The sequence below is a fragment of the Gracilinanus agilis genome, chromosome 4, assembly GCF_016433145.1.
Source record: "Gracilinanus agilis isolate LMUSP501 chromosome 4, AgileGrace, whole genome shotgun sequence".
NCBI lineage: Eukaryota > Metazoa > Chordata > Mammalia > Didelphimorphia > Didelphidae > Gracilinanus > Gracilinanus agilis.
In genome coordinates this window covers 458,554,913-458,576,758 of record NC_058133.1, presented here as the reverse complement: position 1 = coordinate 458,576,758, position 21,846 = coordinate 458,554,913, and the positions used below count along the sequence as shown (strand labels likewise).

Below are 21,846 nucleotides of genomic sequence, written 5' to 3'. Positions count from 1 at the left end.
AACAGCCCCATCTTTGGGATTCAAAACTGGCTCTAGCCTGTTTTCAGATGTATTGCACCTTCCTCTCTAGATGGGTTTTTTGGTTCCCCAAACATTAGATTGATTCCCATCTTCTTGCCCAAAGAATGCCTCTCCCTCCCTACATCCACCCTTTAGAATTCCTAGCTCCCTTCAAGGCTCAGCTTACCTGGGCTTCAAAGTCACCTCCTACACAAATCTTTCCCCAATTCCCCTAATTGTTAATATTTTCTTCTTTCCCATCCTTACTCCATGCCATTTACCAGAGCTTAGCATTGTACCTGGCACACAGTAGGCACTTAGTAAATATTATTGGCTGACTGCATACTCAAGCGCATACATGTTTTATCAGCACTGCCGAGTTCTCCTTGGTAGAAATGAAGGCAGTAGATTTGATTTCTGCCTGTTTCCCTGGCTGTTAGCAAGACCGTGTACCTTGTAGGCCTTAATTCAATTGGTTTAAATTAATGGAGTACTCAACAACTACTCTTTTACTAGGGCAGCAAAAAGGCTTGTGATTTACAAATCAATTTTTGCCCACATGTAGTTCCTCCCTCCCTGCCTTTGTGGTCTCAGTCATCCTTAAAGCCACTAGGCTGTTCCGGGTCAGTAAATCTGCATTCCCATAAGTGTTCCTTTTCTGTTTTTTCTAAACATTCCCATCATTCTCCCTCTCCCTACTCCAGAGCTCTAGGACATGGCTGGAAATTCCCACACTTGGAGCTCCAGAGTAGTGGGAGATGACTCTACCTTAGGCCAAAGGGCAGTTATTTCTGTGAAACAGAAAACCCAGGGCCATCTGATGCAGAAAAGCATCACAATGCGAAGTGTCAGCCAAAGCACAAAAGTATGAGGGAGACTGAGGAAGCACTGGGCCTTCCACAGATTCTTTATTACAGGTTTTATCAGTCATCTGGGATAAAATCCTATGTCTGGGCAGAGGCAGGTGCGTTGTAAGAGCAAATTGGTTCTCTTAGCTTCAGAGACAGAAGGAAGGAGGGGAGAAGGGGGCAATGGATGGGTGTTTGGTTCCACTGTCCCTGGGCAGGGTCCTGGGGTTCCAGCCTAGCAGAGATGAAAGAAAGGGGAGTTGAGGAGGCTAGATTCAGGCATCAGTGACCTCCATGTTCTGCAGCCGACCTTCCAGGGCCACATCTGCAGGAATTTTCTTTTTGCCACCCTCATGTTGTTTCTTTTGTTTCTTAGATGGTTCCTGGTCAATTGGGGCAGGTTTCACAAAAGGGATCAATTCTTGAAGACCTAGAAGGGAAAAGAACAAAGCCAAGTGGTTTCCAGTAGTCAGGGAGAAAAAGATGATGATCCCATGGGAGAAGTGAGTCAATAAAGACCCTTTGAGGGAAGGAGATTTTATTATGGTCCTTTCTACTTTTTTCCTTGAACTATAATTATAGCTATATTTGTATTTCTCTCTTAGTTTTTTCATTCCCTTAATTTATTTTTTGAGAGGCTCAGAGAACAATACACACACACACACACACACACACACACACACGTGTGTGTATATATATATATATATACATATATATATATATGAAAGAAGAAAACATTTCAGTATATTAGAGGACTAGAAGGAGAAAATGAAGGAATGAGGCTATCTCCCTACTATCTGGGATTTGAGATATGAGAAGGGTAGTAAAAGGGTATGGGAAAATTGAGTAGATAGGAATAGTGGAATAGGAGAAAGAGCTTACCTGGTGGCATGAATTCCTTTAATTTCTCGGGCACAATGATACCCTTCTCTGTCTGGTAGTTTTCTAGGATGGCGCAGATAGTGCGAGTAGTGGCACACATTGTGGCATTGAGCATATGAACAAATTCCACCTGGTAAGAAGAGTATCCCCACAGTGTTGGTCCAAACCCAACTCTCAACCAGTCTCTATGAGGCCCAATAACTATCTTCACTTCAGCAAGTTCTGTGCAAGGAAGTAGGTATTTTATCCTTCACTCAAACCAAGGACACTCGCCAGGCTATATTTAGGCTTATAACCAAGAGAGTCCACCCCTAACCACTATGCTTCTTTGATTTTCTGACCCTTGCTTGGCTTTAAATAGAAAACTTGAGCCTCCCTTGGTAGTCTTGGGACTGATATGAACTATACTCTTAAAAAGAATTTGGTAGGATTTCTTCTTTAATTATTTTGCCAAAAAGTTTATATAGTGCTGGGACTAACTGTTCTTTAAATTTGACAGAATTTACTTGTGAATCCAGCTGGCCCTGGGGAGTTTTTCTTGGGAAGTTCACTGATGGCTTGTTCAATTTCTTTTTCTGAGATGGGATTATTTAAGTATTCTATTTCCTCTTTTGTTAATCTAGGTAATTTATATTTTTTGTAAATATTCATTCATTTCACCTAGATTGTCATGAACTATATACTTTTTAAAAAAACCCTTACCTTTGATCTTAGAATCAATACTATATATTGGTTCTAAGGGATAAGAGCGGTAAGGGCTAGGCAATGGAGGTTAAGTGACTTGCCCAGGGTCACACAACTAGGAAGTGTCTGAGGCCAGATTTGAATCTAGGATCTCCTGTCTCTAGGCCTGGCTCTCAATCCACTGAGCCACCCAGCTGCCCCCCTGAACTATATATATACTCTTAATTCTCATCCCACAGTCCACATCTTCCTGACTGCCCAAAGACCTCCTACCTTATCCATCATCTTCTTAGTTTGTCCATAGCGGATACGGAGCCGACGGGCCTGATAGTCTGTGCAGTTTGAACAGGAGACCAATTCACGGAAGGCTCCTGAGCCAGGGAACCAGGCCTCCAGGTCCAGCTTCTTACTGGCTGCATGGTTCAAGGAGCCTATAAAGGAAAAAATCCTAAAATTCATGAGAGAGGAGTAGAGAAATCTTTACCAAGATTGGTGGATTTTCTACTTTCTTTCATTACTCTTCCTATGAAGTTGTACTGAAGCCACTTTCGTTCCCATCAACTCCAGTGTAGAATTCATTTCTCTCTGGGGAATGTAGGATGGAAAGGAGGCTTCTGAACTCACCAAATGTCTCTTTTCCCAAGATAGCCAAATTCATATGCTAACTCCAGAGCAAAGTGAGATCGACATATTTTAATTTCAGTTTATAAATGGAATTATAATAATTTAATCAATGTAACCAGTAAGTAGGACTGTTTTGTGTCTCTACATAGTGGCCCAAATGGTGCAGATGAGACGTTCATGGGCTGTAGTGAAAGGAGGCAGAGAAGACAAGGGCAGACACTAGTGGGCCTCATACCTGAGACAATATTCACAATGTGGTAAGGGATGCCCAGGGCCTGGTAGAACTCCTCGGCAGTGCTGATCATCTCTTCAAACATCTCCCATGATTTGTTGTCATGTGGTGACGCGTAGACAAACTGCTCAATCTAGAGAGTGAGCCAATGAAAAGGTGGCAAAGATGTGGGATCAGAATGAGTCAACTGAGGGATCTGGGGGATCAGGAGTGGTGACCAGGCTGGAAAACGAATCCTTTTGTAGCTGACCTGCCACCCCAATGCCAGTAGGGGCGAGGCATCTAGAAACAGCCATGAGTAGTAAAGATGGCTGGGACTCTAGAATAGAGTCTGAGCTCCCCTGTACTGCTGAGGGAATGGCACTGGGATAAGACTTTAAGGTTCTCTCTCAAAGAAGCCTATCAACAATCCTGTGAGGAAGGCAGTTGTTTTTATTAGCCCCATTTCCAGATGAGAAAACAGACTCACAGAGGGAGTTATATGTCCATGGTCATATAATGAGAGTGTCAGAGGTAAGACAAATTCAGGTCTCTCTTGACTGAAAGACTAGTGCTCATTCCCCTGATATATTATGCTATTAATATCTTTCCCTTAGAATTCTCCACAGAAAAAAATCTGAAAACTCGCAAGATTATGGGAGGAAGGGATACCAAGTGAAAGCTATTTTCCTTTTTAAAAATTGATACTAAGTATTAGTTCTAAGGCAGAAGAGTGGTAAGGGCTAGGCAATTGGGGTTAAGTGACTCCCCCAGGGTTACACTGCTAGGAAGTATCTGAAGGCAGACTGAACCCAGGTTCTCCATTGAGCCACCTGGTTGCCCAGCCTACAAGAGCCTTTTCTGAAGATTTGAGGGATACAACTAAGGATCTATTTCGCCAGCAGATAAGGAGAGATGATTTTTCAGGTAGGAGGACAAGAGGACCTAGCCCAGTGATGGGCAAACTACAGCCCACAGGCCAGATGCGATCCCCTAAAATGTTCTATCTGGCTGTGACATTATTCCTAATCTGACAAATACAGTGAGGAGGATACAACACAATGAGACTTTGAAAGAGTTGCCTTAGAAACAGACTGACAGATGAGCATTTCCTTTCCTTTGGCCTCCTCTTTAAAAAGTTTGCCCATCACTGCCCTAGACTAATGTGACTGATTCATTATCATATTAGGTATTTCCTTTAACCACCCTGGATGGAGAGGAATTTCTACTCTTTGCCTTGACTGTTTACTCACCTTCTCAAACTGGTGAACCCGAAAGATGCCACGGGTGTCACGACCATGGGAGCCCACCTCCTGGCGGAAGCAGGTAGAAAAGCCAGCATACTTGATGGGCAAGTCCTCTGGTCGAAGCCACTCATCCCGATGTAGGGCAGCAATGGGCTGTTCTGAGGTGGCAATCAAATATTTCTCATCATAGGAACTATCATCAGATTTTTCGCTGCCTTTGCCAATCACCTGCAAGCATCACAGATCTGATTTTTAGAACTGAAAGGGATATGAGAAGTCATCTAGACCAATTCCCTCTTTTTACAGATGAGGAAAGTGAGTCCTAGAATGGTAAAAAGACTGGTCCAATGCCACACAGTAGAGCAGAACTGACAGAACCAAGGCATTCTGATTCCAAATCCAGCTTTCTATTGCACTGCACTGAGGGAGCCCCCAACCCTTGCCCTTTCCTAATGTTGGCTAAGAAACAAGAAGGGAAACAGGGCTTAGCAAGAAACTTGAAGTGAGAGAGGGAAGGGATTCACAATCACAAGATGAACCTCTGGACTAGCACTCCAGGACATTCCCCTCCAAAGCACACTGAACAAGAAAAGACTAAGAATGGAAAATGAGTTGTAGTTTTTTTTAAAACCCTTACCTTCCATCTTAGAATCAATACTGTGTTTTGGTTCCAAGACAGAAGAGCAATAAAGGCTAGGCAATGGGGGTTAAGTGACTTGCCTAGGATCATATAATTAAAAAATATCTGAGGCCAAGATAATGAATTCTAAGCAGTTACAAAGTGCTGAAACCTCATTTCCCTCTTCCAACCCTACTGGATGACTTCAATGACTTCCTAAAAGATCTTTCAGTCTCTAGTCCCTCCTTACTCCTGTTGCCAGGTTTACCTTCCTTGTACACAGAGATGGCTCTTTTGGACCCGTGATACACACCTTGTACAGTTCCTCATCAAACTGGCTGAGCTGTGCCACCTCCTGCATCACTTCTTTTCTCATGAAGAAGGGTGTGTAGATAGGAGTGTAGCCCCTGCTGCTAAGGGTTCGAAGGGCCAGCTGAATAAGGGCCTGCTCCAAGAACACCAGGACTCCCTGTTGGAGCAAAGAGTCATTGATTCTTAACCCACATCTACCACATGCCAATATTAAAAGAGAAACAGTGTGGCCAATAGGGCCCAGCAAAACCCAGAAATTACTAAAGAGACCAAGAAAACTTCTGAATTGAAAGCAATAAATTCAGACAGTTGTTCTCTATTGCTATTTGTCTCCACGTGTTACTAAATGAAGTCCCTTAAGAGGAAAAGCACAGATGTGGTGGCCCTGGTGGCCAGCTAGTCTAACCTGGATATGGTACAAGGTATCCCACAACTATAACACACCCCACAGTGGTTGTCAGGCCTTAGCTTAACGATCTCCAAGAACCTGGAGGCAGCTTTTTGCATTTTAGGACAGTTCTAATTATTAGAAAGTTTTTCCTGACATCAAATCTGTCTCCTTGTAATTTCCACTCTTTGCTTCTGGTTCTGCTCTCTAGGGACAAAAAAACAAAAAAAACAAACAAAAAAACAAAACAAAACAAAACAAAACAAAGAGGGCAGAACCAGGACCAACAGTTGGATTATGACACTAAAATGAACTCAACCATTTTTTCAAATCAGAAATCAGAGCAAGGGGCTTCTCCTGTTTATTTCTTAGAAACTTAGAACCCTTTCACTGGATTCTCTTTTATCAGTAATTTTGGCTGGAAATAAGAGCATTCATTTCAAATGAGAGCACTCATTTCTAAAGACAGATGCTTAGGGAAAATAAAGAAAAATAATAGGATTTCCATGACTGCTTTTCAGAAGAGAGAACTAGGTCTAGAGTAGTTCTTCTGACAGTTTTTAGGAGGACTGGCCAATTTAAGGAAGTTCAAAGCCCCAACTTCTTGCTTCTTGGACATCTCCATAAACTAACACAGTTGGGAGTCAGCATCACTCCCAAGGGAAATCTGGATAGCAGACATGAGCAAGTAGGGACCTTTCCCCAGCTGCGTGGTAGGGAAGCAGGTAAGAAAGTCATGAACAAAAGAGGTCCCATTTAGAGGGGGCTTCAGGGGATACTCATGCCTAGAAAATTCTCTGGTCTTACTATTAGGCAGAATTTTTCTGGCTGGATGATGAGTAGATGGATTCCACCCCAGGCTGGCATTCAGCATTATCTTGTTACCATTCCACAAACCTACCTTTTCTAGGTCATTGTTATGACATCTGACTCCACCCAAAACCTCTACCCTCCTATGTGGGCAATATTTTAATATGATGCCAACACCTTATAGAGATGAAACGGCAAAAATGATTCTAATAAGTGGGACTGCTCTGTAGACTTATCCTTCTCTGTTTACCAACTCTCACCTTCAGGAAGTAGCCTCGGCTTCCAGCCACCACTGCTCCTTTTTCACCTTCAAAGCCATCCACCATCACCACCAGGTCCACGTGAGAATACTTCTTTCTCACAGTACAATCACCCCAGATCCTCTCTACTTTGTTGTCAGCATCCTGAGTAAGCAGGGTCAAGAGAGAGAGAGAGCAAAGAGTCTTAATTCTGTGATCACCATCTATCCCATGCCTACCCCAAGAGTAAATAGTTTTGTGAAGGAGGCCCCTAGGTAACTCACAACTGAGTTCTATTTATTGTGACTAGATCCTAGAAAAAAGACATTGCAAAAAGCTTTATTCAAGGGGCAGCTGGGTAGCTCAGTGGAGTGAGAGTCAGGCCTAGAGACAGGAGGTCCTAGGTTCAAACCCGGCCTCAGCCACTTCCCAGCTGTGTGACTCTGGGCAAGTCACTTGACCCCCATTGCCCACCCTTACCAATCTTCCACCTATGAGACAATACACCGAAGTACAAGGGTTTAAAAAAAAAAAAAAAAAAAAAGCTTTATTCAAGGCAGAAATGCTAGCTTAGAAAGTCCAGGAGACTAGAGGCATGATGAATGAGATCATGATGTTTCAATCCTCTTTTGCTTTTACTCTTTTAAATTACTCTACCCCTTCTAGAAAGGCCCCAACCAGGGCAACCTTCTCCTGAGAATCAGCACTGCCTGGACCACTAGTGAGAATTCCATCTTTTTTCTTGGTTCTCATTGGTCCAGAGGCCATAGTAAAAGAGGGTTCAGGGCCCTGACCCCGACTGCCTGCCTCAGCTCTGCAGTCTCTTGCACACTAGGCCTCAGAGACTTTAATGCTCAACTGAAAATGAATGAAAGAGGCACAGATGGGCCCTGCTCTGGCTGGGGTGTCATGGAACAAAAGACCCAGCTCAGAGCTGCTTTGTGATCCAGAGGCTCCAGCTCCACAGGAAACTTTTATCATGCAGATTTCCCTTCAACCTGCCTCTTCTCAGTTGGGTGTGGGTGAGGGGGTGAGGTTGATTTAGCAGACCCCTCCCACCAAACTCACTGCTTCCCTGGGCAACAAGCAGTGTGGGAGAGCAGCCCCATTTAGAAGAGGCTTCTGTGCCAGCATCTCTTCCTACCTGCTGCCTCTGCTACTTCCTAATCAGGCAGGGATCTGACTGCTTCAATTCCCAACTGGTGGGCAGAAGGAAGACACAAAGAGCCTGCTTGTGATCCAGGCCTGTTATTCAGAGAGTGCCAAAGTTTCCCAGTTCTTCCCCCACGACCAGAGAGACAGCCACGTAAGATGGCTTCCTATTGCAGTGACTGCTGCTTACCTCATCATTACTGATAGGCACTGAGGGATGCAGGAGGTTCCCAATCTCTCGGAGGCTTTCAAATCGCTCTGCTTCCAATTGTATCCTCTCAGCATCACATTTGATGATGGCTTCATCAATGAGGAGTCGGACTTTTTTTATCTGTGTGACTTTCAGGCCCTACAGATCAAGAAACCCAGGCCAGCCAGGGTTAAAGCTAAAAAGAGACTCTAGTGTTCTGACTCCCCATTATGGGAATTCACTAAGCGTGTCATTTTAAAAAATAGCTTGGGCTTTCAAAGTACTGAGGATCATGGCATGAAGAGATTATACATGCAAAACACCCCACCTTATAACCACATGCATGCTTTCCCTTGGAATGCCCAAGGCCCAGGTGAATTTCTGTCCATTTGCCCTCTCTTTATACTGTGTAGAGTTCTGATGGGATAAAACTTTAAGAGAATCCTCACAAGAAGTCTCCCTGAGATTTTCTTGAGTGTTCTAATTAAGTAATATAGTAGGTATTATCTTTAATTGTCCCCTAATTGCTTTATGTGTCTATTGTTTTCCCAGGAAAGCTTCCTGAGCAGGTGCTTAGACTTCCTTTATCTCTCCCATAACACCTTGTATAATGCTAGTCAGACACTAGGTAGCCAGGAAATATGCCTGTTGATTCAAATTCAAAATATTCAATTGTATTTGGGGAATAAAGAGGGTGAAAATGAAATTACCCCAAACTAAAAACTGGTCCAGCTTCCCCTCCCTTCTACTACTTCACCTTTCCATAATTATTTTCATCTGATTCCATCACTGATGTCCAGTGAAGAGTTTTGGAATAACCGATGGCAAAGGAGTAGTATAGGTTTAGGCTTTTATTTGCAAATTGCACAAGTTCCCAAGGGTTGAAGAAAGCCAAGAAACCATAGACTGAGGGTATATACCTGCAATTTCGGAATACAGTCACAGGAAAAAAGGGCAAAAAAACTCAACCCAGCCAGGCTGATCCAGAAAAAAAGAAAGTGTAACATACTGCTAACGTTTCTGCAGTCAGATCATCGAGCTTCAACACACTCTCTGGTAAGGATTCGTTATCCCCCACAGGCTCTTTCTTCTGCAGAGACAGAAATCCAACACTATAAAGACAGAGGAAAACTCCGACATAGTTCTATAAATGTACACCAAATATACACTTGCAGGTATAATAACTTTGAAGAAGTTAAAAGTATTTTTATTTTACTAACTTTAATTGTTTTTTCAGTGTTCCTAGAATATGGAAAAACATGGAGAAGTAGCATAAAAAAAAATCATCAAATCTCAAGTAGGTCAGGGATGGAGGGAAAGGTTCTAACAGACAATACTGATAACAGTCCTTTCTGTGGTAACAAAGAGTTGGCAGGGAATTGGGTGCCTGCCAACTGGGGAAAAGTTGAACAAATGGTGGCACTGAAATGTAAGAGAATATCATTATGCTGTAAGAAATAACAAATATAAAGAATTCTGAGAATCCTGGGAAGTCTTGGCTGAACTGACACAGAATGAAGTAAGCATGATCAGAAGGACAATTTATATGATGACAACAAAAAGGTTAGGGAAAACGACACTGAAAGCAGCATTCTGATGAATGCAGTGACTAAGTATGACTTGAGAGTACACATTAACAGCAAATGAAGTGTGACTCCCACCTCTTGTTAAAGAGGTACAAGCCTCTGTGTGCAGAGTGAAGGATACATTTTCCAACATGCCCAGTATATCAATTTGTTTTGCTTAACTGTAGTCTGTTACAAGAGGTTTCTTTTGGGAGTGAGAACAGGAGTCATTGGGAAATGATACTGACTTAAAAAAAAAGAAAGTAACATTAAACATAAAAAAAAAAAAAAAGACAACTTAAGGGATATGCATATATTCCAAAAAAGGAAGCAGCCCGGCTACATAGGATTAAGGGAAGACTTCGTGGATAACAGTCAGTCCTAGAGACAGGAGGTCCTGGGTTCAAACATGATCTCAGACACTTCCTAACCTGGGCAAGTCACTTAACTCCAATTGCCCAGCCCTTACTGCTCTTTTGCCTTGGAACCAATACTTTGTATTGACACTAAGACAAAAGGTATGGGTTGGTTTTTTTTTTAAGGGCAAGGAAACGGTCACTATTAAATATTAAAATAACCAGAAGACTTCTATTACATTGAGTTGATTCACTATGGAGGATAAAAGAAAAGACATGGAAGAAGAAAGACATAGAAAATGAATTGCAAAGGGTAAGATATAGATGGGTAGCAGGAATGGAAGGAGTGTAAAAGATATTATTACTGACTTAAAAACAAACAAAACTGAAACCATTGTGCTTTTTTCTAAATTTAAACAACCAATCATTAAGTAGTAGAGGGGGCAGCTGGGTAGATCAGTGGATTGAGAGTCAGGCCTAGAGAAGGGAGGTCCTAGGTTCAAATCTGGCCTCAGACACTTCCTAGCTGTGTGACCCTGGGCAAGTCACTTAACCCCCATTGCCTACCCTTACCACTCTTCTGCCTATTGACTCCAAGACAGAAGGTAAGGGTTTAAAAAAAAAAAAAGGAGTATAACTGGGAAATCAGGCTCTTTGTTATTATCTTATAATTTATTATACCCTAAGTTGCCATTCAATTATAAAAGTTTTATATTGTCTAGAAGAATTTTCTTATCCCAACCTTACTCATCCAAAAACCACACTATTGTCCAAGTATCTTTCAAATACTCCTTGCTTAAATAAGGTGATCAAGAAAGACACAAGTTCACATCATCTTTTCTTCACTTAATCTAAGCATTAAGACAAATAGTATGGGGAACTTGAGCATTATTTTTGGTCTGGACCTGTGATTTCATACATCTAAAGAACTTATAAAACTCTTTCTAGTGATGCTGATTGGCAACTTATTTGCAATTTACAGTCTTAGGGAAATGCCCAGAGCCCTGAAAGATTAAATTAATTGTCCATGGTCATACAACCAGTGTCAGAAAGATCTCCTTCTCTCTAAAACCCTCCCCCTATCTAGTTATACCATACTGCCTCTGATAAGGGAGCTATATAGGAAGAAAATGCAGCAAACTAAGAAATTCATTTGGTAAAAACTAGGAGTTAAAAGTTCCTTTCCAACAAGAGCTAAAAAATTTGGTAGGCCATATAGCCAAAGAACACAACACTTTTGAGGAAATAAGTCATGGCTGACACTGAACACTACAGAGCTAGGTTTAGAAAACGAGACTCTAGTGATATGGGCTGGGTTTCTTTTTCAAAGTAACAGGTAAAATCATTCCCTTTAGGCCTCACAGAAAGCACTGGATTGGAATCTAGAATCTGCAGGCTACTTAACAAATCCTTGTGCAAGTCACCTCACTTCTTGGAGTCAGAACTTCCATCTATAAGATGAGGGAAATGGACTTAAAAGATCTTCAGAGGCCTTTTAAGTTCTAAATTCGATTGCTCTGGGTATGTGACTTGCTAAGGCAAACAGAAATAACTGGTAGAGAGCAGACACTATCCCTTCAACATCCCTTTCATTATAGTCTATGTATACAAAATGGGTGAGATATTCAGTTCCTCAAAAGGAAAGAATGATCATCCAATGCGACTTAAAAAATGAGCAGAACAAACCATGAATGAATTTTAAAGGGAATGTTATCCTTTTAAGGACTGTAAGCAGTAGAATGTAAATTCCTTGAAGGCAAGGGCTGTTTTATTTTTGTCTTTGTTTGACACTTAAACAGAAGGAAAAGAGGGAAGGAAGTGCATATTTTATATAGCACCTATGTGCTATTATCTCATTTAAATCCTCAGAACATAACTGTGAGAGAAATGCTACTATAATCTCTATTTTACAATTGAGAAAACTAAGGCAGAGAGATGTTAAATGACTTGTTCAGGGTCACATAGCCAGCTATTAAGGGTTTGAGGCTAGATTTGAACTTAGGTCTTTCTGACTCCAGGCCTGGCACTCTATCCACTGTGCCAAACTAGCTGCCTCTAGAAGAGATTTAATCAATGTTTGTTAGATTGAATGTATCTAAGGAAGAAAACCAAACTGTCTAAATATCAAGTCATAAATGGATGTTGCCTAAGGGGGCGCCTCAATGATAGGCTCCCTCAGTGCACCTGCCACTGCGGAAGTATTGAAGAATTTTCTGAATAGAAGCCAGCTTACAAAGGAGTCTAGAAAATTGTCCTGCCATCTATGGAGCTGGCAATCATGCCAAGGATAAGAACGTTTTTTCAAAATGAGAACACACACTTTCATTTCCTTGCAATGGAGGATGACTGGCAATGTTTGTGTATATCCAAAGAGGGCATGGAGGGAGGGTACTGGGAGAGAAGAATAAGGGAAATAATACAGTTCTGGGACCTCAGCCAGGATGCAAACAATATGCAAATGGTTCCACAGCAACATAGTCAAGACTCCCAGAGAAAGTAATTTCCATGACTAAAGATATCTAAGGGTCATGGTAGGTCATTAACCAAATGTGCAACAGTCTTGAAAATATGTTGACTGCTATTAGAATAATTCACTGAAACTACAAAATAAACTTTCCAGTAGTCTTCGCTGTCATTGTACTGCATCTTGTTTGGATTTACGTCTAATGGACAGAAGTCTACTAGGCATCTTGAGCTGGATGTCCAATAGACAATTTTCTTTCTCCTTAAACCCTCCTGTCTTCCCACAATCCCCATTATTGTAAAAGGGTATCACCATCCTCCCAGACCCTTGGGCTCACAAGCTCATTGGGGTATCATCCTGGACTCTTCAGTATCTAACCCCCACCTCCAAACCCCATCCAAGCTTTAGCCACATCCTATCAATGCATGATATTTCTCAGATATGTTCTTTTCTCTCCTCTGGCACTGCTACCACTTTGGTGCAGGCCCTCATCTCCTCACACCTGGACTACTGTAATAGCCTGCTGGTGGGTCAGCCTGCCTCACATCTTTCCCCACTCAGCCACCAAAATGCAGTTCTGACCATATGACCTCCTGACTCAAACTCTAGTGGCTCCTGATCACCTTCAGGATCAAATATGAAATGCCCTATTTGGCACTTAAAGCCCTTCATAACCTACCCCTCACATACCTTCTTCTTATACCTTACCTGAACACATATTTTTCAATCCAGTGACATTGGTTTCCTAGCTGTCACATGAACAAGATACTCCACCTCTCATTTCAACTCCAGGTGTTTTTTTTTTTGGCTGTCCCCTATGCTTCAAACACTTTCCCTCTTGGCTTCCTTCAAGTATCAAGTTAAAATCCCACCTTGTACAAGAAATCTTTTTCAACCTTTCTCAATTCAAGTGCTTTCCCTTGGTTAATTATTTCCTATTAATCCTGTCTAAAATCTGCACATATTTGTTTGTATTTTGTCTCCCCCATAGGACTGTGACTTCCTTGAGGGTAAAGACTGTTTTGGGTTGGTTTTTTTTGCCTCTCTTGAATCCACAGCACTTAGCATGGTGTGTAGAACACAGTAGGCACTTGATAAATGTTTCTTGCCCTGAATGGCTAGCCATCACAATGTGAGAGGGATTTCTGAATGAGCTAAACATGGGGAAAAATGATTAATGTGTTCTAAAAAAGGTGGAAAGTTCATAAAATCATCAAATGATCAAGAGACCACCAAGTTGACCTTTCTTATTTTAAAGATGAAGAAACTGAGACAAACAAAGGTTAAGTAACATGCATAGTCAATGTCTAAGGTAGACTCCAAGACAAGTAATGTTAGAATTATTTTACATAAAAAAAAGTTGAACTAAAATTTTGCTTTCTTCAAGTACATGAAAATTTTTCAGAAAAGAAATCACTTTTTAGATAAAGAATAAGGGGAAATGGAATAGCTAAACAAACTGTACAGTGTGAGGGTATGTTATTGCCCTTAAGGAACTGCAAATATGAGAAATTCAGGGACTTGGGGGAATCTTGTTCAGATGCAAATTAGTAGACAGAACCAGAAGAACAATGCAAAAATGTAAACGAAAAGAATAAAACAGAGTCAAAAGTACTTTTGACTGAGTATTTTTTGACTGTTTTCTTATTTTTATTGGTCTTTTATTTTTATATCACATTTGTCTTTTTTAAAAAACCTTTACCTTCTATACTATTAAGTATTGGTTCTAAGAAAGAGCTATAAGAGCTAGGCATTTGGGGTTAAGTTACTTGCCTGGGGTCACACAGCTAGGAAGTGTCTAGGGCTAGATTTGAACCCAGGCTCTCCTGGCTCTAGGTCTGGTTCTCAATCCACTGAGCCAACTCAGCTGTTCCACATTTGTCTTTGAATATATCAATCTTCTTTCCCTATCAAGCAGATTATTCAGGGGTTATAACAGATTACAAAAGATTAAAAGAGAAGAAAAAAATAAAAAATCCTGCAAAACTAACCAACACTACTTATGGCTGATAGTATCTGCCAAACTTCACACCCACAGTTTTCCACATCTGAAACAAAGGAAGTGCATTTTTTCTTTTCAGGGTTATGCTTGGTCATTATAATTACTGCAGCATTGAGTTTCACTTTTTGTTCTTTATGTTGCTGTGATTATGCATATCGTTCTCTGGGATGATGGAGCATAAATGGAAAGCGTTATAACAATAAAACAATAAAAAAATGAATGCTCAAGGGGCAGCTGGGTAGCTCAGAGGAGTGAGAGTCAGGCCTAGAGACAGGAGGTCCTAGGTTCAAACCCGGCCTCAGCCACTTCCCAGCTGTGTGACCCTGGGCAAGTCACTTGACCCCCACTGCCCACCCTTACCACTCTTCCACCTATGAGACAATACACCAAAGTACAAGGGTTTAAAAAAAAAAAAAAGAATGCTCAAATAACAATGATCAATTTACCCTCCAATCACCATAAAGAAATGAGAAGGCACCTCCCCACCATCTCTGCAGAACACTGCCTAGAACATCAGACTTTTCCCATGGAATGGTTAGTTTTGCTGAATTTAAAATATATATATATTTTTGTAACAAATAATGGTTAGGGAGGATCATTAGAAAATGTAGGTAATATAAAAAAAGAATTTAAATAAAAAACATGGAAAAAATAATTCTTCTTCAGTCATAGTTGTAAAGGTATCAACTAATCTTGTTCTTTTCTAGCTTTTTTAATAGAATGATGTTTTATATTCAGGTAATTTATTTCTTTTGATGATATAGTAAAAAGATGCTGGTCTAAAATTAATTTTTGCCATATTGATCTTCAGTTTTCCTAGCACTTCTTTCCAAATAGAATGTTCCCCTCTCCAAGTAATTTAATTCTGGGTTTATCAAACACTGCATCATTGAGTTCAGTAATTTATGATTCTTAGTTTTTTGGTCTGTTGCAATGATCCACTTTTCAATATAAAAGTTTTAATGATTATTACTAGTGTAAATGGAATTAGCTCATCCTCATTCATCGTTTAGACTCTAGCCATCAAAAATAATGTCACCCCACCCAACTTAGAATTAAGTGGGGAGGGGAAGGTCTGTTAACCACTCGTGACAATAAGTAACAAATCAAAAACAAGGGACTGCCCTTTGGGTAGTCCAAAACAGTACTGAGGCTGTCATTTGTCCACTTGAAATTGGAGGTGGATGCAGGAAGTGACGAAAGATGCTATCTTTTAAATATGATGGTGGAGGCAGTTGGCGCCTTAAACTTGGTGTAGAAGAATCTCTGGGGAGACCTCAGACTGCTTCCCTCTGGATTGTCATGTGGGTAAGTTAGGCTGACTTCCTTTCTCCTCCCTTGGCGTTTCTGGAGGCTCTACCCTCAAGGAGGCCTCTCTTGCCTCTCTAATTGTAAAAGGCCTTGTGGCTAGAAACCTTGTTTAATTAACCTCTGTGCTCCTCTGCTGGGGCCTCTAAATTCTTACCTGGTCCGGACCTCTGGTCCGGGCCAGAGTTTCTCTCTCTCAATTTTCCTACCTTCAACCTTCCTAATTGTAAATAAACTTCCATAAAAGTCATCCTGATTTGGGTCTATTTTAATTTTAAATCTTGTTAATCTGATTTCTGGCGACCATACCTTAAATATCTAGTTTTAACTCTTATATACTTTATAAGTTAAACAATTGTAATAAATCATCTTGAGACAATAAATGAGGAAGCATATCCTCCCATTTGGTAGAGATGCTGGGGACTGTGGGTATGGAGTGCTACACACTCTGTCAATGTATTCACTGGCTTTGCTTAATTGCTTTTCTTTGTTACAAGGAAGTGTTCATTTAGGGGAATGAACTGGAAATGGCTGACATAAAACCAAAGAAAGAACAAGAGGAAATGAGCCTAAAACACACCAGAAAGGGCTGCTTAATCAATAAACCTTTATTAAATGTCTTCTGTGTGCCAGGCACTGTAATTGTTATGCACAGAAAAATTAAGAGGAATCTACTTCCCAATGTAATTTTAAGAAGAGAACAAAGATACAACTAATGATTTGGGCATAGGTCTATCAAGATTATATTTGAGAAGGGTAGCTAGGTGATTCAACAGATAGAAAGAAATCCAGGATTGGAGATGGGAGATTCTGGGTTCAAATCTAGCCTCTGACACTTCCTAGCTGTGTGACCCTGGACACCCCAATTGACTAGCCTTTACCATTCTTTTGCCTTGAAACAATACTTAGCATTGATTCTAAGATGGAAGGTAAGGATTTTTAAAAAAGGTTATATTTGGGAAAGTAAAGAGAACAAAAGGAAGATTTCAAAACCTTAAAAAAGGTTTGGATCCTCTATGATGAAAGGCATTAAAAGAAGGGGATATCCTTTATTGACTTTGAGTGAAAACCCCCCTTTCTTGATTGTTTTATTAATAGGTATAAGACTTGTTTTAGCATAGTTAAAATTGCTATATCATGCACCTTCAGCAATTATGATCCTGAACTTGTGACTTAGTATACATCATCATTTATATCATCAAGCTTAGAAAATAGGGTTGAGGCTCCCCCATTCCCCTCTTGTCTATCAACTGACTTTCAAGTATTCATCAGGTGATTTCTTCTACCAATGAGAAGTACTTCCTGGCAGCTTCAACCAATGTTACATCTTTCTATTTTTAACATGGTCTTGGATTCTTTGAAACTGGTGTATAAGTTGTGATATTCTTTGGGTATAAAGAAAGGTTTCTCACAGTGCTCTGGGTCTTTTGGTCTTGACCAAAAGTCTGGCTTTATTGTGAGACCGGCCCTCTCCCAACAAACCTATTTCTTTTTGACTTGGAGACTTTGTTTCTCTTATTTGTATTCCTGTGCTTACACAACATGACTAAATCATGGATTCTCCAAATACTTGTCTGGAAATTGCTTCTAGTTGTAGATTTATATATTTCTATACAAGTGAGAAATAAGAAACTCAACATCCCACAGTTTTAGTCACTAATTGAAAAATGGGGCAGAATCTTAGAATATTGTTCTCATGGCACTTAATAAGATAGGTTATGGGACTGAATCCAGTAAGTATCTATACCAAAAATCTCATTCTGGCCTTTATTATTTCATAGCATCCTTACCTTCATTTTTTCTCCAATTGTCTTGCTGCATAGGTTCTTCAGCTTGTTCAAGTTGTCTGCCCGAAATCTGCCTAGGAATGAAGGATTCAGGATAAACTGAAAGGATGAGCAGACTTCATAAAGGAAATTCTCTTCTCAAGACAGTTCTGATCTTAGTAACCTTTCATTAAAAGTCCAAAGTAGAAAAAAATGATTAAAGGTGAAATGATTATTGGAAAAAATGCTATCTATGAGAAAAGTTGAAAAATAACAGGATCCTTTCATTTAAAAAAAAGTCAAACCTTACAAAGTATATGAAAGCCTGTTTTGAGAGTTTTTAGTAATATGAGGAAAATGGTATTCCTATTTCTGCTAGCAGACCAGAAGGCCCTGTTTTGAATATGGTCTCTTGTCTATAATAAGAAATCAGGAGATTTGGGAATGAGTTCAGTTATCAGGACTGAGAGGCAGCACGGGAGAATGGGTAGAAAAGCTGAATTCAAGTCTTGCTTCAGACATATACTTACATTAGGTCAAACATCTAAGGCTTTATTTTGTAGAGTAAGTACTGATCAGCAATGAGAGAGGGGGTTTCCTCATTGGGAATTCCCTAGAACAGTGAAGTCAATTTCACACACACCCCAAAACCCTCCAAAAAAGGATCATCATAGGGATCTTTCTAACTCTTCCCTTTTACACTTCTCATTCTACCAGTTTACCAAGTCCTGTCCTAACCTCCTTAAATCTCTTTCAAATTCATCTCTTTCTTCTTCTACTGCCAACCATCCCATGATAAGCCCTTATCACATGTAGATAGATCACTTCAACCTCTCTCTTCTAAACCATTCTTCACATACTTTAAGATTTCTCTTCCTTTATTACATTGTGTTCTCTTTACACTTTGGAAACAGTAACAGGTTATAATATAAATGTGACAACCTATAGGACTACAGAGGACCTTGGAAAATCATTTGGGTCAACTATTCCATTGCCAATCCAAGCTATGACAGCAACCAGCTGCTTGACCTCAAGTCAGTCTTCATATGTTTCATTTGTAAAACAAGAATACTGGCACTACCTATTTCACAAGGATATAGTGTTTTGTAAACCTTAAATATATACATATAAATTATTAACAATATATGATGGGGCAGCAAGGTGGTTCAGTGTCTAGAATGCCAGGCCTAGAATTTGAAGGACCTGCATTCAAACTTGGCCTCAGATACTTCCTTGCTATGTGGCTCTGGGCAAGTCACTTAACCCTGTTTGCTAAGTCTTTGGCCTTCTGCCTTACTAAGACTAGGAAAGTAAAGGTTTAAAAAAAATCCAATATGTAATATACTATTAAATTGGCATTGTTTACTGTTGCCTCAAAAAATAGAAAGAAGACCAATAGCTTTATTAAAAATTGCTTTAGGGGCAGCTGGGTAGCTCAGTGGAGTGAGAGTCAGGCCTAGAGACAGGAGGTCCTAGGTTCAAACCCGGCCTCAGCCACTTCCCAACTGTGTGACCCTGGGCAAGTCACTTGACCCCCATTGCCCACCCTTACCAATCTTCCACCTATGATACAATACACCGAAGTACAAGGGCTTAAAAAAAAATTGCTTTAAAAACTGTCTTTCATCCAAAGAGTTCAAAGCACTTTGAAGATATGTTGGCTTCATTCCCTCTTATAACATTGAGTATTAATTTCAATAATAATAAACTATATTTAAGGTTTGCAAAGCATTTCACAGCAGAGGTGTTGAAATCGAAGAGAAACAGATCCCTCCTGGCAGCATAGTAATTTAGAAAATCACCAATTAATATTATATTCTATTATATTTTTATGTACTTTGTTACACATTTCCCAATTACATTTTAATCTGATAGGGGCTGTTCTTCTGAGTTTTACATCATCTATGTGAGCCTGACAATTCTTTCAATAAAGTACCCCAAGTATTACTTCTACTTTGCAGATGAGAAATCTGAAGCTGAGAAGTAGCCTGTCCACATTCACACAACTAGTAAGTATTCAAGTTTTCCTAACTCAAAATCACTATACTTCTTGGCATCTCTCGTTTTTTCTTTGGCAGCAGGAGTGGGGCAAACAACAATTTGTGACTTCACTGATATGGGGACCCTTCAGTGGGCAAAGAACTGGCCTCGGAGTCAAGAAGACCTAAATTCAAGTCCTGCTGCAGATAAATCCTAATGAGGTCATCCTCAGAGTTATTTACAAAGCAGCTCTGTAAAATCAGAAATTGCAGAATAGCTGCTGATCTTCACTGGTAAAAAGTTTCCTTTCTAAGAGTTCCCTACACTCATGAATTCACAAAGTCTTAACAAAAATATGTAGCCTCTAATTCGAATATTTGCTGTATCTCTAAATGAGATCTTTTTCACAAGAAAATGGATATACTAGTAAACACTGAAAAATAATGCCCCCTGTTATTTGCACTTTCATTTTCTATGTCAGATTCATGGGGGGAAAATAAACAAAAGAAACACTCTATTACGACACCATTTTTTAGCTGAAGAATTTTTTTTTATTCCCCATGTTGCATATGAGAAAACTAAAACGGTGGCTAGGGTCTTACCAATGTTAGGGGCCAGTTTAAATGAAGAACTTGGTTCTTCTGACTTTTGATCAGGCCCAGCTTTATTTTTCTCTAAGCATAATATAGCTGTGCCCTGTCATTTTTTATGAGTCACTATTAGCAGAGAGAAGAAAAGGAAGCAAGACTCTAATATAACAATGAACTTTAGGAAGGGGTATAATATAGCACTCTCTGGCAAGTTGTGGTATAAAATACATCATTTTGGCACCATTATCCCTGGAAACCTAAGAAAATCAATTTCTCAAAACCTTTAAACTGACCAACCCTGATTTGGGGGTATTTACAGCATGATCTTAGTGAACCTGGCTCCCAGCTGGTTGCCAGTGTATTGCATCAGATGAAATGAATCACAAGAACTGCAGCCGCATCCTGTCAAATAGTGATCCACTCTGGCCAGAAGAGGATTGATGCCCTGTCTTGTCCCCCAGCGTTCCTTAGACATCAGCAACTAGGGAGTGATTTGGGTATTACATCCATTTTTCCAATAATCATTTCCAAGAAGCTTCTACCATATTGATAAAGGCCTCGGAAGTAAATCTAGGCTTGACCATCCTTAACTCTCCCATGTTGGGAGAAGGGAAAAAAATTTGGTATCCTTTAAAGGGCAAGATCCCCAGCCATGATGGTATTCCGCGAGTCCCCCCTCTCCCCAAGGCCTTCAGAAGCGATGCTATGTAAAAGATGAGCCCAGTGCGACGGATGCCCTTCCTAGTCAAATCAGCAGTTAAAGGCTTCGCCTCCAAGGTTACCTAGGTAAAAACTAGGAGGCACGCACGTGGTTGGGCAGTGACATTTTTGCTTTTGTCTAGTTATCTTTCCCAGCAGAAGGGAGGAGGGGATTTTAAACCAAAGGTAGCCTAGGGGCGCGGAGGGGAGCCCCTCCCTCCAGGGCTCCAGATTTGGCAGGAAGGCTGACAGCTCCTTTCCCGTGCGCATGCACCACGCGACTCTCCGCGATCCGGCCCGGCAGGCGCCAGGCGGACGAGCCAGGAAGCGCGGGGCCCCGAAGGAGGATGGAAGGGTCCCGGGTGGGGTTGGTGAGCTGAAGGAGAAAAGCGGAACTCGCCCCCTCAAGGGTCCGAGGGGAGATAGGGGTCAGGGAAATCTAAGGAGGGGAAGAGAGGGAGGGTCTGGGTCTCCCGCGCGTGGACCATCACCTACATCGCCGCCACTCGCTGTCCGCCCGCACCAGCTGGTCCACCAGCCCCGGGTCCTTGAACCGCTTCTCTTGAGTTTCCCGAACCAGCGCCGGATCTCCTCCTTTATCGACTCGAAACAAATCTAAATCCAGCACCATCTTCTCTTCTCTTTCGGGCCGGGTCTGAGTGCATAGAACTCACCTCTTGTATACCTCCGGCCTGCCAGCTAGCAGCCCACTGCGGTTGCGCGCAGGAGGTGGGGCACTGCGCAGGCGCAGGCCGGGGAGCAACGAGAATCCTGAGAGAGAGTCCAAACCCAGACCGCCGCCTCTGGTCGGCGGTGGAGAAAGCAACAGCTGGGCCAGGGCGGGCCGGGGCGGGCCGGGGCGGGCCGGGGCGGGGATAAGACAAAGCCTCTTGCTCTTCTCCAAAAAAAA

General features: G+C 41.1%; 1 protein-coding gene across 2 annotated transcripts; it reads right to left on the bottom strand.

Annotated features, from left to right (window-relative positions):
* Positions 1–866: 866 nt before the first annotated feature.
* On the bottom strand, positions 867–21,638 carry SARS1 (seryl-tRNA synthetase 1). 2 transcript variants are annotated; one of them, XM_044675931.1, is made up of 11 exons: positions 21,432–21,638; positions 17,692–17,762; positions 9,216–9,296; positions 8,207–8,365; positions 6,886–7,029; positions 5,429–5,584; positions 4,503–4,724; positions 3,274–3,403; positions 2,681–2,845; positions 1,731–1,913; positions 867–1,278 (listed from the first exon to the last, which is right to left on the bottom strand). In XM_044675931.1, exons 1-11 carry the CDS (start codon positions 21,565–21,567, stop codon positions 1,124–1,126), a joined length of 1,602 nt encoding a protein of 533 aa, XP_044531866.1. In that variant the 5' UTR covers positions 21,568–21,638; the 3' UTR covers positions 867–1,123. The 2 variants fall into 2 exon arrangements, with proteins under 2 accessions (XP_044531866.1, XP_044531867.1); XM_044675932.1 differs by having other exon boundaries at positions 1,731–1,860; positions 2,688–2,845.
* Between the last annotated feature and the right edge of the window lie 208 nt (positions 21,639–21,846).